This window comes from Equus quagga, chromosome 3, assembly GCF_021613505.1.
Source record: "Equus quagga isolate Etosha38 chromosome 3, UCLA_HA_Equagga_1.0, whole genome shotgun sequence".
Taxonomy (NCBI): Eukaryota; Metazoa; Chordata; class Mammalia; order Perissodactyla; family Equidae; genus Equus; species Equus quagga.
The window spans coordinates 86,722,246-86,737,022 of record NC_060269.1 but is presented as its reverse complement, the minus strand read 5'-3'; the positions used below and the strand labels follow the sequence as shown (position 1 = coordinate 86,737,022).

Below are 14,777 nucleotides of genomic sequence, written 5' to 3'. Positions count from 1 at the left end.
TACAGTTTTCGAAGCTGTTCTATAGAATGTAATTCATTCAATTTGGTGTATGTTGGGAATTATCTGGTACTTAAGCTGCTAAGTGACAAAAAATATCCACTTAGGATGTTTGATCTCTTATGATTGTAGAATTAGTCTCTTCTTAAAACAAAACAAAAACTTGCTCCTGAATAATTTCTTAAGAGTTGCTTTTTTTAATCTCCTTAGGGACATTTCAGCAGTCTCATGAGACACCGGATGTATTTGGAAATGATTTGTTTTTCTCTTGCTTTCTCTGTGGTACTTAAAAATTTGATGTATTCATCAGTTATTTAGAGCATGTTGTCCATGACTGCCTAGTTTAAAAAAAAATTACATACTATCTTTTGAAAATACTTCTGACTTCAAATTGTATGACTTTTTTTTTTTAAGAGAAACCACTGCTTGAGTCTGCATCCATATGCAGAATTCCATCCATTCAGCCAATATTCATTTATCCTAGTGAGTTATCGCTGGGTACACAGCGAGGAGCAAGAGAGGAAAGGTGACAGGCCTTCTGCAGTGAGTGTGGGGAGCAAGACATAATTAAACGGATAAATGAACAGGCAACATAATTTTAGATAGTGATAAACAGAGATAAGGCAGGGTGAAGTGCTAGAAGCTGGTGGGGCAAAGTGGCCATTTAGATCTGGGACCTCACTGAGGAGCTGATAATTAACCTGAGATGTTAGTGACAACAGAGAGCCCGTCACCCTCAGCTCAAGGGACAGAGCATCCAGACACGGAATAGCAAGGCACAGCTCGGTCTGTTCCAGACCTGGAAAGGCCAGTGTGGTTAGTATTTGAGGAGGGACGGGGGAGGGGAAGATATCTGGGTGGTAGCAGTTACAAGGAAGTGTGGTTGGGGTGGAGCTTCATGGGCCTGGCTCTGGATTTCAGTCTTGAAGATGAAGGGAAGCCTGCGGAGGGCTTTCAGCAGCGGACGGAGCCACATAATCTGATTTGCATTTTAAAATTCTCTCTCTGGATCTTGTATTTTCTTTGTTTTTCCCAGGATGCGTTGATAGCAACATGGGGAGATTTTTCATTGTGGGATTTCTGTTGTTAAGTCTGAGTCCTAGAGGCTAAATTGTTCTGTATTGTTGTCTGAATCTGCTGATTTAAAATTAAAGGTGTGTTTGCTATATAAGTGTTACCCAAACATTCTTTTCTTTCTCTTTTGGGGGGAAAGGGACGTGTAGTACACTTGGACTAATTAATAAGTATGGTAAACTGAAGAATAAAACCTGTATTAACTGATAAACGTATGGTGTTAGCGGAGGCAACTTCCATGGCTGGTCTAGGAAAGAGTGATGTCACCTTCCTTCTAGGTTTGAGTCATTTGATGGGTACAACATTCTGGTAAATCAGTTTTAGGTATCAGACAATGAATCATATTTTGTCATCAAATAATAAGACTGGCAGAATTCAGAATTCTGGAATGTTTGGACTTGAGTAATGCTTGAATACAATCATTTCAGTCAAAGATGTACATTAGGCATTATGTTTGCTAAGCACTCTGCTCTCAGGAATAGCCCTTGCCCTTAAGGAGCTCACAGTCTGATGAGGAAATGTGTGGGCACATCTACAGTCCGTCCCATTTTCGTAAATGTCAACATGGGCAGGTTTGCAGGAACAGATGTATTCCAGAGAAGCAGTCATTCGCAGCGGGGGTTGAGAGGTGAGAGTGGAGGTCCTGGCAGAGAGAAGGGCTGTGCTTTCCCGGAGCCTCCCATTTCCTTGTGCTCAAAGGATCAAGAAGTGAGGCAATGAGCAGGAAGAGTCTTACTCCATGGTGGTTGAGAGGTGAGTGGAAGCCAGGTGGTGAACGGCATCGCTTCACATGCCCACTCAGCAGCTTTAATCCTGGAGGCAGCAGTGCGCTCAGAAAGCTTATAAATAGGTGAATAACCAGATCAGGTTCATGATTTTTAGAAAGATCAGCGAGGCAGCTGTGCAGAGCTAGGCAGCCCAGGATGAGGACCCTGTTGGGGCTGTGCTCCGAGTGAGAAGTAAGGAAGTACACACAACATTTCATTTGAATTTGGATGCTTAATAGATTTAATGCCCAAAACTTTTTTTTTAAGTTGAGTATGAATTGAGGCAAGCATTAAAAAAACAAAAGCTTTAGACTTGCTTGTCTACCTTCTTTCTTAGTTTGTGACTGAGGATTTTTTAAATTTGCGGCTGTAATGGGACAGACTTTCACCGGCCTCACTGTTTTCAGGCATGTGATGTGGTCCTTCATAGTCAGGTGAGTGTGTACGAAGAATGGCCTAGTAATGAGGCCAAGCTCTGGGGGATCCTGGTGCATACCAGATCTGCAGGGGAAGAGCTGAGAGCTTCTGCCCGTGTTTCTGATGGGTGCCAAATAAGCCTTCCAAGGAGGGCGGTCAGCTCTGATCACTAGGGACCTTTTCAGCTAGAGGGGAGACATAAATAAATAGTCAGGTGGCAGATTTATCTCTAGGGAGCCTGTTGCCATTATGGGGTTAATTTCTGTACTTCCTTTCAATTAACTGCAGGTAACCGGCATTTTGGGAAACTCTTCTCAGAGACTGAGTTTTCTGGAAATTTGTCAGTAACATTACTATGTTCTCGTTTCATGTAACATTAAACATAGATATTTTATTAATGCCTAGCTGTGGATTGTCAAATCTTTAAGGTTGGGAGCGATTTCTTTGCGCTGGTGTGGTTTGTGTGGTTGTGCCGTGATGGCGTTGCTCAGTCAGTACAGCTTTTTATTTTTGAAGCATGTCTGGAAGGCAGAGGACTTGGCGGCTGCACGTGGGAATATGTTAGTTCATCTGTCTCCTTTCCCCTCATCCCACCTCTGTTGGAGCTGTACATCCCTACCCTCACACTTCCCCCACTCCTCTCTTAAAACCAATTAAGGAGGAAGACAAATTCTTGTGCTTTTCCATCCGTAGGGTAGAAATGCCCCTAAAGATATGTGATCTGTTGAGAGAAAAAGAGTGGGTTACAGTGAGACTGCTCCATTCACGCGGCGGCTGCCGGTGCCTGGGCTCCGGGACAGAGGCTCTGATGCACTACGTTATGCAGAGGGGTCTGTCGTTATTATTGAGTAACCATCTAAGACTGAGTCCCGGGCTCACAAGCAGCTTTCAGAGATTCCAGTGAGAGTTATTGCCAAAGTGATCAACACCTCAATCTTTCTTTACCCCTGGTCTTGATGTTCCTCTATGTGTATGAGGCTGTTTCCTTTGTTTTTAATCAGAGCTTTCAATGACATGAACAGTAAATGAGAATACTTTCTTGGTGTGAAAAGAATGTTAAAATGCTCCCTAAACCGTGCTATCATCCACCTCCTCACACTAATCTGGTGCTCCTTCGTGCTAGTTTTCTAATGTGTATCCTTTCAGACCTTTGCTGCATATTAACGTGCACACAGAAGTTTCTGGCAGCTTCATTTTGAAGGGTAAATTAACGTGTCTCTCCTTTGAACTGAAGTGACTGATTCACGTTTGCCTAGGCAGAGCCTGTCTCAATTTAAAACTCGTAGTATGCCTTTAAGGTATGTAAAGTATCTTACAGATTGATTTAATTTTGCAAAGTTCTGTGGCAAGCAGAAGTGAGGAGCAGAGAACGCTTTACTTGGGGATGACCCCTGGGAATTCCTCCAGGAAGACAACTGTGACATGATGCTGTTTTGTCATTTCACTTGGCTGATACTTTTTATATAAGTCCGATTGTAAGATTTTGTTTTAGGACTAAGTCTCTGATTTTTTTCTTCATATTTATGGTGTTAGGTGATGGGGGAGATATTGAGGGTGAAAACCATGGAAGAGTTAGCTGAGTGATTTTTATTTCCAGAAAGCCTGTTGCGAATTCTTTCATCTGCATAAAGCAGGAGAGGAAAAATTCTCCATTCTTTGAAGCAGCATTTATTCTGCCTTTAAACACAGAGCCACTTTGATTTCTCATGTTTAAGTTGTATTTATGAGTGATATAGTTTAATGAAAAAACTGCTTTTGTGTTTTGAAGCGTATTGACATTTTTTCCTAAAGCCAGAGTCCGAAAAATGTTTCCTGGATGTTGGACTGCAGGAATAGAGGAACATGGGAACAAAGGGCTGGAGGGTGGCCGTAAAAAGTCAATAGGGGTGGCTTCCAAAATAAAAAAGTCACTTGCACAACTAGTAAGAACCCAAGCCTGCTGTCCTTTTGCCTCCGTGACTTTGTGACACATATATCACCCTCTCTGAGCCAGGGTTGCCCAACTTCTGTGAACAGACTTAACTTGTGAGTTTTATGTTGTGCATTCTCCTTGTGTGTTCAAGTCAGAATTGTGCTTCTAAAATAGTAAAAAGACTTGTTCTTTTCCAGAAGTAATGTATACTGTTGATTTTAGGATTTTCCCTTTCCTTCCCACCAAATGTCCCTTCTCTATGCCTACGAGGGTAAACACAGGAGACATTACTCTTATCCTCCAAGGGAGAGTTAAACTTTTAAACGTGAGCTCTAGAGAGAGTGGGTGCCATCTATCAGAGAAAGGTCTGTGTGGAGTGACCAGTCAAGGGTGATGAATGGGTAGTCAGCTGTGCACAGCCAGCCCCGTGGGCCGAGAGTTGCCATGGAAGCAACGAATGGCATTCAGGGATCCTGCATGACTAACCCCGATTAGCAGCAGGGCCCGTGGCTCCCGCCTGGAAGAAGGTGCGACAGGCAGATGAGGGCAGAGCCAGCCCGCTGCCCCACGCCTCAAGCCCAGCTTGGGCCTTCCTATTATTGCCTTTCCTCTTTCCACACACGCTCTTTCTTTTTCCAGTGCAAGGGGAAGAGAAAAAGGGGCATCACTCTCACTAATCCTTACAGAGCTGTGATTTCTTCATTTTATCACAGCGTTTCAACATATCCACCCAGACTGCCAAGGAGAAGTATTTGAAAAGTCCGTGTGCCCTGACAGGCCCAGCATGGGGCTGACTGAGTGACTGTGTTCAGGGGCTGACTGGGCAGCTCTGAATTCCGCAGGAGTTTCACCACCTCTCTGAGAGGGAGAGCATCCTGGCCTGTTTTAGGTTGCCAAGCTTCCCTCAGGCCGCTGAGCTGCTCCAGAGCCATGGAGCTCTGTCAGTGAAAACAGCTGTGGCGCAGCGCACCTCAGTGATGGCGTGTGTGTGTGTGTGTTCTGCAGGGCGAGTCTCCTGTGTCACTGCTCTTTCACCAGCCACTGGAAACTGAAGCTTGTGGTTTCTCCCGTTGGTCTTTCTAGTTCACTTACTCTAAAAAAAAAAATGAGGTGGAGGAGGTGGTTTGGTGCATTCTGCAGAGATCTTTTTGAGGCCTCAGTGTTGAACCTTGCAGATGGTGGACAGTGGTCTATGAGCCAAAAGAAGGAACTCGACTACTGAGAGTCAAGTTATTCCCCGTCGAAAAATGCTTTTGCAAACTTCAGATGGAACTCATGGGTGTCTGCCGGGTGGTCAGACTTTGTCCCCTCCCCCCGGGGCGCTTCCACACGTGGACTTGTCTTTGTATGCAGTCAGCTGCTTCAAATCGCCATGTGACTTGATGTTTTTTCTCCCCAGGGCTGACCAGAAAGCTGGCACCGAGGCCCTAGAAACATGGCCCAGGTCAGCTGGCCAGACGGTAATGGGAGTGGAGCCCGATAGCAGGCATATGATGGCTGCTTTGGTGCAAGGTTATTTACTGCCTGTCCTTGGCAGAAATTAATGTGAAGAGCCCCTTAGCACATTAGAGATGACTTGTGAATCCAGAGATTATTATGGGGTCACTGGCCTTAAATCTGTAAATTTTAAAAAAGCTCTAAAATAGGAATTGTAGCACAGTTTTTATAACTTGAAGAGCAACTTCATGCTGTCGGCCATCCTCTCTAAAAGGGCCCTCTGTTAGGTCCTCAGGCAAGGACAGACGTGTGTGGATGCATTTAACCAAATACATATTTTACAGCTCTGAGACTGCTCTGCTGGCAGGGATAACCTGAATTGTCGATGTGTACCTCTTTGAACTAAGGAATTATGAGTGATTGTAAGTTAACGCACTTTAGTACACCTTCTTTGTCATTGCCCTGTTTAACACAGCCTGAAAGCTTTGCGAGCAGAACTGTGATTCGGAATGCAAGCTTTGGGGCCAGGCAGACCTGTGTTTGAATTTTCAGATCTACCATTTATTACCAAGTTAATCTCTGAGCCTTAGTTTTTTAACCTGGAAAATGGGGTTAATAATCCCACTCTCACAGAGTGGTTGTAAAAAGTAAATAGGAGGCTGATGCGATCTGCCTAAATCAGTGCTGACTGAGGAACAGATGCTACGTGGGGGAGACCCAGGCCCACTGCTGCTGCTGCTGTCATCGTTGCTATTGTTTTTTGGTAAGCCTAAAGTGATCCATACAACTCAGAAAGACTGCTCCTCAGAACCACTTAGAAACTTGTTAAACATGCGGATCTCGGGCCCCACATCAGATCTACTGAATCAGAAACTCTGGGGGTGCGTGTCTGCAATCTGTGTTTTTAACAAGTCCTCCAGGTGGTTCTGATTCTCACTAAATTTTGAGGTTGTCTTATCTAATGCAAAGTGCTGTGCAGACATCAGTGAAGGAGCGCTTCTAACTCTATTCCAGGTGCAACAGTGAGAAAGTCTGACGAGGCTGCTGTTAGGACGAGGTTATCCTGTGAGAGTGAGCAGGCATTTTCCCCTCTACACCGGAGAAAAAAATGGCACCTTTAATTAAATGAAGTGGTAGTCAACTTGTAATTATGCAAAGGTAATTACAGAGTTTGTGAATCGTGTAGGACATTTACTAAAATCCCCTCGTTTAAAATTCTTCCATCCTCTCCCTCTTTGCCGGCATTTTGGTTTAAAATCAATGATGTGTTAGAGGCTACACAGTGGTTTACTCATGCTGCTAATTGTGTTAATGTTTTTTAAATTTACATTTCCCTTGATTTCAAAATGGAACCAGGAAAAAGAAAATACTCATGAAAAAATTTGCCTAGGAACTTTAACAAACCATTCCTTAAGCCATTGCAAACTTGAACTAAGTAAAAGCCAGATAAACCAGAAAGCTACCCTGTGTAGTCCTGGGAGCTGTGGACATGTCACTTCCTGTCTCTTCCGCTTCCTCTGTTCCCCCCGCCGCCCCCACCTCCCTAGGAGCCTTGGTGAGGGAGACCCAAGAGGGAGCTGCCAACAGACAGTGTGGGTGAGAATGAGTTTCAAGTCTAGACCTCATAAAACTCATCCTACCGGTGACACACATGATGTCTTTCCTCACCTCACTATTTTTGGTTTTTTTCAGTTAAAAAGGATGATGGTGAATAAGAAAAAAATATGTTCAAAGTTTGTCTCAAAATTGGTATAGTATTACATATGTCTGCCAATACAATCTTGGTGTGGACTTTAAAAAAATGTTTTTGAACTAATGAAGTAAAACCTTAATTAACCAGAATCCTTAATTTAATAGGATTTCCTCCCCATGGGTGGCACTCAACTTTTGGATCACATTGCAATAAGCCAGTGTTGGGAATTTAGTAAAATTGGGTTCTTCGCATTATTTCTGTAGCAGTTTCTATTATTTTGGAAGGAAATCTGGAAGTAAAGTAAAACCTAACTGATGTTGAGATAAGGCTGAGCTGATCAGTTTAGAAATACTTTAGTAATTTTAAGTCAGGGTGGCTTTCCTTAAGGATGTGTGTGGAGCTGACAAGAACATTAAGTGAGAATGCCACGCTGCCTGAGAGTTGAGGTGCTGCCATTTACACCCTCACTTTTCAGTCTGGGCCTGAGAATCCTGCTATTTGGGGTTCCCTTTTCTGAGACAAAGGTAGCAATTACTCAGAAGGTGGCAGAACTCTGCCTCATAAAGCAGAGCCAAAGGCTCTGAACATCACCCCAAGCAAATAAAGCTACAGGGACTCCACGCTTGTCCCCAGCAGAATCAGAAAAGGGAGTGCTCCTTTCCTAGGGAGAACAGGCAGGCAGGCGCCCTGGGAGCTGTTCCCCTCGCTGAGGTGCGCTGCAGGGTGGGCTGCCTGTGCCAGGTAGCTCTGGAGAAGAGAAGCCTGGGAGCTCAAGGTGCTCAGAGGATGACTGCGTGCCCCCGCTCTGCCTACACACACACTGGCTGGAAAGCAAGTTTGAAGGAGAAAGAAGTTATTTCCTCATCACCCCTCTTCCTTGGCTCCCATGGTTGTCAGTGTTACATGATGTTTCTTTGAGCCAACAAGAGGAACTACCAAAATCCTAAAATAATTGAAAGGTGGTCTTGAGGGATCATCAAGTCCTTCCTGCTACTGTCAGCCAGAAGTCTGTCTGCCTGTCCGAAACGTCAGCGATTCAGGCTCTATTAAAGAAGACTCTGTAGCCAGGTCCTGGGTTAGTTTTTTTCCTTAACTTCCATGTATGTTGACTAACATAAATTGTTCACTTTGTGCTTCTCCTAAAATCTGATATTGAGATAGGTGTCGTCTAGGAGAAGCTTTTGATAAATGGTCTAAGCAGGTCGTTCCTTGTCACGTCCTAGTGAATTCAACTAGGTTGCTTAGTCCTCCCCACCACCCTTATAGATTGAAAGGTTATGGAAACAGCAGATCATTTTTTGAATGGTTATAATTTTTTAAATGGCTCTTGCTTGTGTCTTCCAGAGTTAAATTTTTCAACAAAAGTAAGTTTATAAAAATATAAGCCTAGTAGCTGTTTTTTTTTTTTTTTTTGTGATTGGCACCTGGGCTAACAACTGTTGCCAATGTTTTTTTTTTTTTCTCCTGCTTTATCTCCCCAATCCCCACCTGTACACAGTTGTATATCTTAGTTGCACGTCATTCTAGTTGTGGGATGTGGGACGCCGCCTCAACGTGGCCTGACGAGCAGTGCCATGTCTGTGCCCAGGATCCGAACCCTGGGCTGCTGCAGCGGAGAGCGTGAACTTCACCACTCGGCCATGGAGCCAGCCCAATAGTAGCTGCTTTTAATTAAAAAATATTTAATGATTAGCTTCTGTGCGAAGTACCGTGCTTTAGCACCAGGGGAGAGATGAATACGAGAGGTTCTGTTAGGATGGAGCTCACTCTCTGGAGGAGAGGGGAGAAGAGGGGGACCAGTCAGTCTGTTCAGTCAGCCTGTGCTTGCTGGGTTTGCGGAGCCTTTCGAGTGGGTGACACTGGCATCACTGAAGAGATATGCTGGTGGCTGAAAATTGGGGATGGGCCTGTGTGGTTGAAAGAGGCAGAAGAAATTTATCTGATTAGAATGGAAACATCAAAGTCCAGGATATGTCTGAGGAGTAGTCTGGTGTGGCTGGAATATAAAGGCGGTTTGTGGGAGAATATACTTTGCAGGTAAGCTGGTCCTGGAAAAATTGGGTATCTTTCACTAAAAGGGGATTCTGGGCTGGGGATTAGAGCAAGAGGCTGCTCTTTACAGGGTACGTTTTGGGAATGGACATGACTGTCAAGTAGAATGGATGTGGCAGGCCTGCAGGGAGAGTGGGGTAACTTCTAGAGTAGATCTGCACCAGATTATGGGGGAGTTTTAATGCCAAAGCAAGGATTTAGAGTTTATTCTGCAGCAGTAAAGAGCCATCAAACGCTTGTTATTTTGAAATATGGGTAGTGGCATGAGAACCAGAGCCTTAGATCGGATTTCTTTCCATGAGAAGGCTAAATCAGAGGGCCAAGATGCGAGGGAGGCAGGAGAGAAGCAAGTAGGCTCTGTCAGAGGAAATAAGAGAAGTCACGAGAGAGCAGCGAGGCCGGGAAAGGGGTGCGGGAGAGTCTGCCGTGAGGGCTAGCATTTCTAAAGGTACATGCAGTCTTGGCGAGACAATTGAATATTTTTCTATTTATTCAAATAACGTTGTAGGTGAGGGGGAGATTCAGTAGATACCCTGGGAGCAAGGCTATGAGGACAAAAGGCTTTTTATAGTTCTCATTTTCATTATTCTTATCTATCACTTGTGGGGGTTGGGAGGGCGCGGCCTGGCCTGTCTTGCTGACCTGAGGCAAGCACCCTTTTGATTTGTAAGCTAGCTGAAACTCCACTCTTTGGTTTCCATCTCTGTGGTTGGTTTCTCAGTGAATGCATTTTAACCCCTTTGGTGCCAGGGCTGATGATTTAGGCTGCCTTTTTATGTGGTTTAAATAGGGCAATCAGATTATAAGACTTCTCAGGAGGTAGAGCTGACATCTGAAATTGGATTTTCCCATCCTTGACATTTGAAATGAGAAATAAAAATTACCTTTTTGGGTTTACATGCCAAGACGTTCCCAGTACAGTAGGCTGAGAATAAAGTAAGTGCTGTTTTGGGTGCCTGGTAATCTTCTAATTATGAAATAAGCCTTTTGATTTTAATCTTCCAAAATGTACAGTACTGATCCAGGAAAACAGCCTTTTTAGAGCACACATCCTGCTGACTCCTTCAGATGAAAAGCTTCCACCTCTACCCTGTATTTTGCAAGCTGAAAGTAAAAATGCCGTTACTCTTGTCTCGGTTCCACCACTGCCTATAAAAGGCTGTTCCATTTGGAGTCTGTCCTGAGCCATGCAGGCCCTGGCCCAGAGTGAACGCTCAGGTTCCCGGAGCCAGGACCCGAGGCTGGAGGGTCAGAGCATGTTGACTGAGGCCTAATCTGGGAGTGGCTTGGTTGAGGGACTCACGCTTTCTTTAAATCATCTCCCTTGTCATCGCTGCTTCATGGCCTCTCCTTGCCTCCCTCACACATGCACATATGCACTGCAAAACTTGGATTCCAATAAATTTTATTGCTTTTGTTCTTTTGTGGCATCTGAAACAGCTTGTACAATGAAGACAGAAACCTGCTTCGAATTAGAGAGAAGGAAAGACGCAACCAGGAAGCTCACCAAGAGAAAGAGGCGTTTCCTGAAAAGATCCCCCTGTTTGGAGAGCCCTACAAGGTACCTGTTATATTCTAGAAAGTCTCATTTATCACCGTGTTCAACTCTGGTGAAACTGAGTTTGAGCAAGGGTTAAACTGGAAAAATAAGACAACTTCTCCCAGAGATTATTTTTGAAAACAAAATATGAAAATCCTCTGAACCTTGTTAGTCAAAGTTAACAAAGTTTGCGGTTTTCTTTTGTAATGTTATTTTCCCGTGTTTAGTAATACAGGCTTCTCAACCAGGGAAGCGAGTGTAAATTGCACATGAAATTCTATGTCACACATTAAATTGAGGTGCTTCATTTTTAATGGTATTATGTAACATGGTTTATTAAATGGTAGTTTTCCTTAGATTTTTTTTTTCCCAGTATCTAATTCTACTGCCTTCTTTTTCTTTTTTTCAGACAGAAAAGGGCGACGAGCTATCCAGTAGGATACAGAACATGTTAGGAAACTATGAAGAAGTGAAGGAGCTCCTTAGTACCAAGTCCCACCCTCATCGCTTGGATGCTTCTGAAAACAGATTGGGAAAGCCGAGGTATCCTCTCTTTCCTGAGAAGGGGAGCAGCATTCCATCCCACTCCTTCCACACTAGTGTCCACCATCAGCCTGTTAACACTCCTGCCTCTGGACCACTTCCTGTTGGTAACATTAGTCACAATCCAAAGATGGCGCAGCCAAGAATGGAACCAATGCCAAGTCTCCATGTCAAAAGCTATGGCGCACCAGACAGCCAGCACCTGCCCCAAGATCGCCTTGGTCAGGAGGCTTACGGCTCTACTCATCACAAAAAAGGTGACCGCAGAGCTGATGGAGACCACTGTGCTTCGATGGCAGACTTGGCTCCAGAGAGGGAGCTTTCTCCCTTATTCTCCTCTTTGCCTTCTCCAGTACCCCCCTTGTCACCTATACATTCCAGCCAGCAAGCTCTTCCCAGGACGCAAGGAAGCACCAAGGTTCACAGCAGTAACAATAACAATAAAGGCTACTGCCCGGCCAAATCTCCCAAGGACCTGGCTGTCAAGGTCCGTGATAAAGACCCCCCTCCAGACGGTTTAGTGGCAGTTGCCAGCCTTGGGGTAGCCCCTCCCCAGCCACCTTCTCAGACCTTTCCCCCACCCCCGCTCCCCTCGAAAAGCATTGCAATGCAGCAGAAGCCCACAGCTTATGTCCGGCCCATGGATGGTCAAGATCAGGCTCCTAGTGAGTCTCCTGAACTGAAGCCATTGCCGGAGGACTACCGGCAACAGACCTTTGAAAAAACAGACTTAAAAGTGCCTGCCAAAGCCAAGCTCACCAAGCTGAAAATGCCTTCTCAGTCAGTTGAGGTGAGTGGAATTTCATATCTAGGGCAACTCCAGTGTGAGAAAGGATTTGAGACAGAAGTTTCTGGAGAGTGGGCGGGGAGCGGTGTCAGTGCCTTTTGGATAAGGAGATTCCTTTTGACTTAAGGATTTTGTTGACCCACAGAAAACTCAGGTCTGAGATGGATTACTGATGACAGATACTGAAATGTGATTTGCAGGAAGGTTTTTAAAACGCTCTTTTTATTGAGCCATAATTTACATACAGTGAAATGTAGAGAGATCGTTAAGATTACAGCTTGCTGTGTTTTCAAAAATGTGTATGCCTGTATAACCCACAACCCAATCACATGTTCTCAGCCACACTGTAGTGCATCCCACATAAAATAAAGGAAGATTGGCATGGATGTTAGCGCAGCGACAATCTTCCACAAGTAAAAAGAGGAAGATTGGCAACAGATGTCAGCTCAGGGCCAATCTTCCTCACCAAAAAAAAATTAATAAATAAAAAATACAGTGCTTTGGTTACTTGAAAAAGCCATAGGTGAATAACATTCTATATTATGTTTTTGACTCACTCTCAAGGGAGATGTCACCATATCCTCACTCTTCTTTTTTATTTATTTAATTTATTTTTATTTAAAAAAATTTTAAATTATTTTTTTCTTCTCCCCAAAGTCCCCCAGTACATAATTGTATATTCTAGTTGTGAGTGCCTCTGGTTGTGCTATGTGGGACGCTGCCTCAGCATGGCCTGATGAGTGGTGCCATGTCTGTGCCCAGGATCTGAACCTGTGAGACCCTGGGCAGCTGAAGTGGAGTGCATGAACCCAACCACTCGGCCAGTGGGCCAGCCCCATGTTGTTTTTTATATTTATATTTTTATTTATTTATTTACTTTTGAGGAAGATTAGCCCTGAGCTAACATCTGTTGCCAATCCTCCTCTTTTTGGTGAGGAAGACTGGCCCTGAGCTAACATCCATGCCCATCATCCTCTACTTCATATGTGGGACACCTGGCACAGCATGGCTTGAGAAGTGGTGTGTAGGTCTGCATCCAGGATCTGAACCGGTGAACCCTGGGCCACCAGAGCAGAACATGTGAACTTAACCACTGTGCCACTAGGGTGGCCCCCCCAACTCTTCTTTTTTAGGTAGTAAATAAAAAAGAACAAAACTTTAGTTTCAAAGTTTTTTACAATTTACAGGAAACAAACCTTTAAAAATTAATACTTTGCCTTCAACATTTTGACCTCTTGTTTTCACTTTTTTCTTTCTTTCTTTTTTTTTTGGTGAGGAAGATTGGCCCTGAGCTAACATCTGTTGCCAGTCTTCCTCTTCTTTTTTTCCTCTCTTTGTTCTTTTCCTTTTTTTTTTTCCTCCTCAAAGCCCCAGTACATAGTTGTATATCCTGGTTGTAGGTCATTCCGGTTCCTCTTTGTGGGACGCCACCACAGCATGGCTTGATGAGTGGTGCTGGGTCTGTGCCCAGGATCCTAACCTGTGAACTCCAGCCGGCCCCTGCTGTATCTTTTTGAACAAAGGAAAAATTCCTTTTTCTGCTCCTTTGATAAATGGCAGCATTGTATTGAATGAGGAGAATCAGAGCACATATCCTGTCACTGAAATTCTAAATTAGCACCAGTTACTCCAAAATTCAGAGTAGTGGTGCAAAGTGAAATGTTTGAGATGCATTTTTAAAGCTTATCTGTTAAGGTAAAGTGTGTGGTTTAGTTACATCTATCATATAAATGTTCTAATCTGTGTATCCATTGCTCAAAGACTGGTGTGCACCCAGATATCAGTCTTATGTGGTGCTAGAAGGTAGAATTCCTTAAGATTAAAAAAAAAAAAAAAGGACTCCAGGATCCTTTGCTGGAAACAGACTCGAGGATCCCTTATCTTAAAGGAGGAAGATCTGTTCCTTTGTGGTGTCAGCTTTTGGTTTAGAAGAGGTTAGGGTTCTGTCCACCGTCAGCTCTTGAGCTTGAGTGTCTCTGAATGTCTGTAGAGTACAACTTGTTTGGAGGCTGAGGAAAAATGAGGAAGCATGAGTAAAGCAAATGGTAGAGATGACCAAGATGGCAGAGCTCTTACCTTCAACCCCAAGTTATGAAGATTCACTGCAATGAGCCATTGATTGAACATTTTGAGCTGTGGTGGGAGGTAGGGGTAGGGAGCAGAATGAAGGCAGAAAAGAATACAGTGAGATCCTCCTCCTCAAAATGGTCAGTCAGCCTGCCTTGTAATTAAGCCAGTAAAGAACTGAAATGGGATCTGCTTTGCTTTACCCATCACATAGGGTCTGCTCTGTTTTCCTAGTTTAAAAAAACGGATAAGGGGAAAATTTAACATTCTTTAAAGAATAAAACTAAGCAACTAAAAATTGCTGTAAAACAATATTCAGACAAATTAGCAAATGTTTGCGTTGTCTACCAAATGCCCAACCGTATGCTTAAGAGCAGGGTGGGATGCCAAAGAAGTGTTGGTCCTGCCCCAGAAGAGATGGCAGTGTGGGGTGGAGATCAGCCCCCACGAGTGAAACAGTTAGAGAACGGGGGAGTGCAAAGTGTCTGCTC

The 14,777-nt window shown here is 44.1% G+C and overlaps 1 protein-coding gene across 3 annotated transcripts in view; it reads left to right on the top strand.

The window, feature by feature from the left end:
* The window catches only part of AFF1 (ALF transcription elongation factor 1), a 177,048-nt gene that overhangs the window by 78,840 nt on the left and 83,431 nt on the right, over positions 1 to 14,777 (top strand). For all 3 annotated transcript variants that reach the window (XM_046656145.1, XM_046656144.1, XM_046656146.1), the window contains 2 exons: positions 10,790 to 10,910; positions 11,299 to 12,222. In XM_046656145.1, the coding sequence (XP_046512101.1) occupies positions 10,790 to 10,910; positions 11,299 to 12,222 (1,045 nt within the window). The remainder of the gene's footprint in view (positions 1 to 10,789; positions 10,911 to 11,298; positions 12,223 to 14,777) is intronic.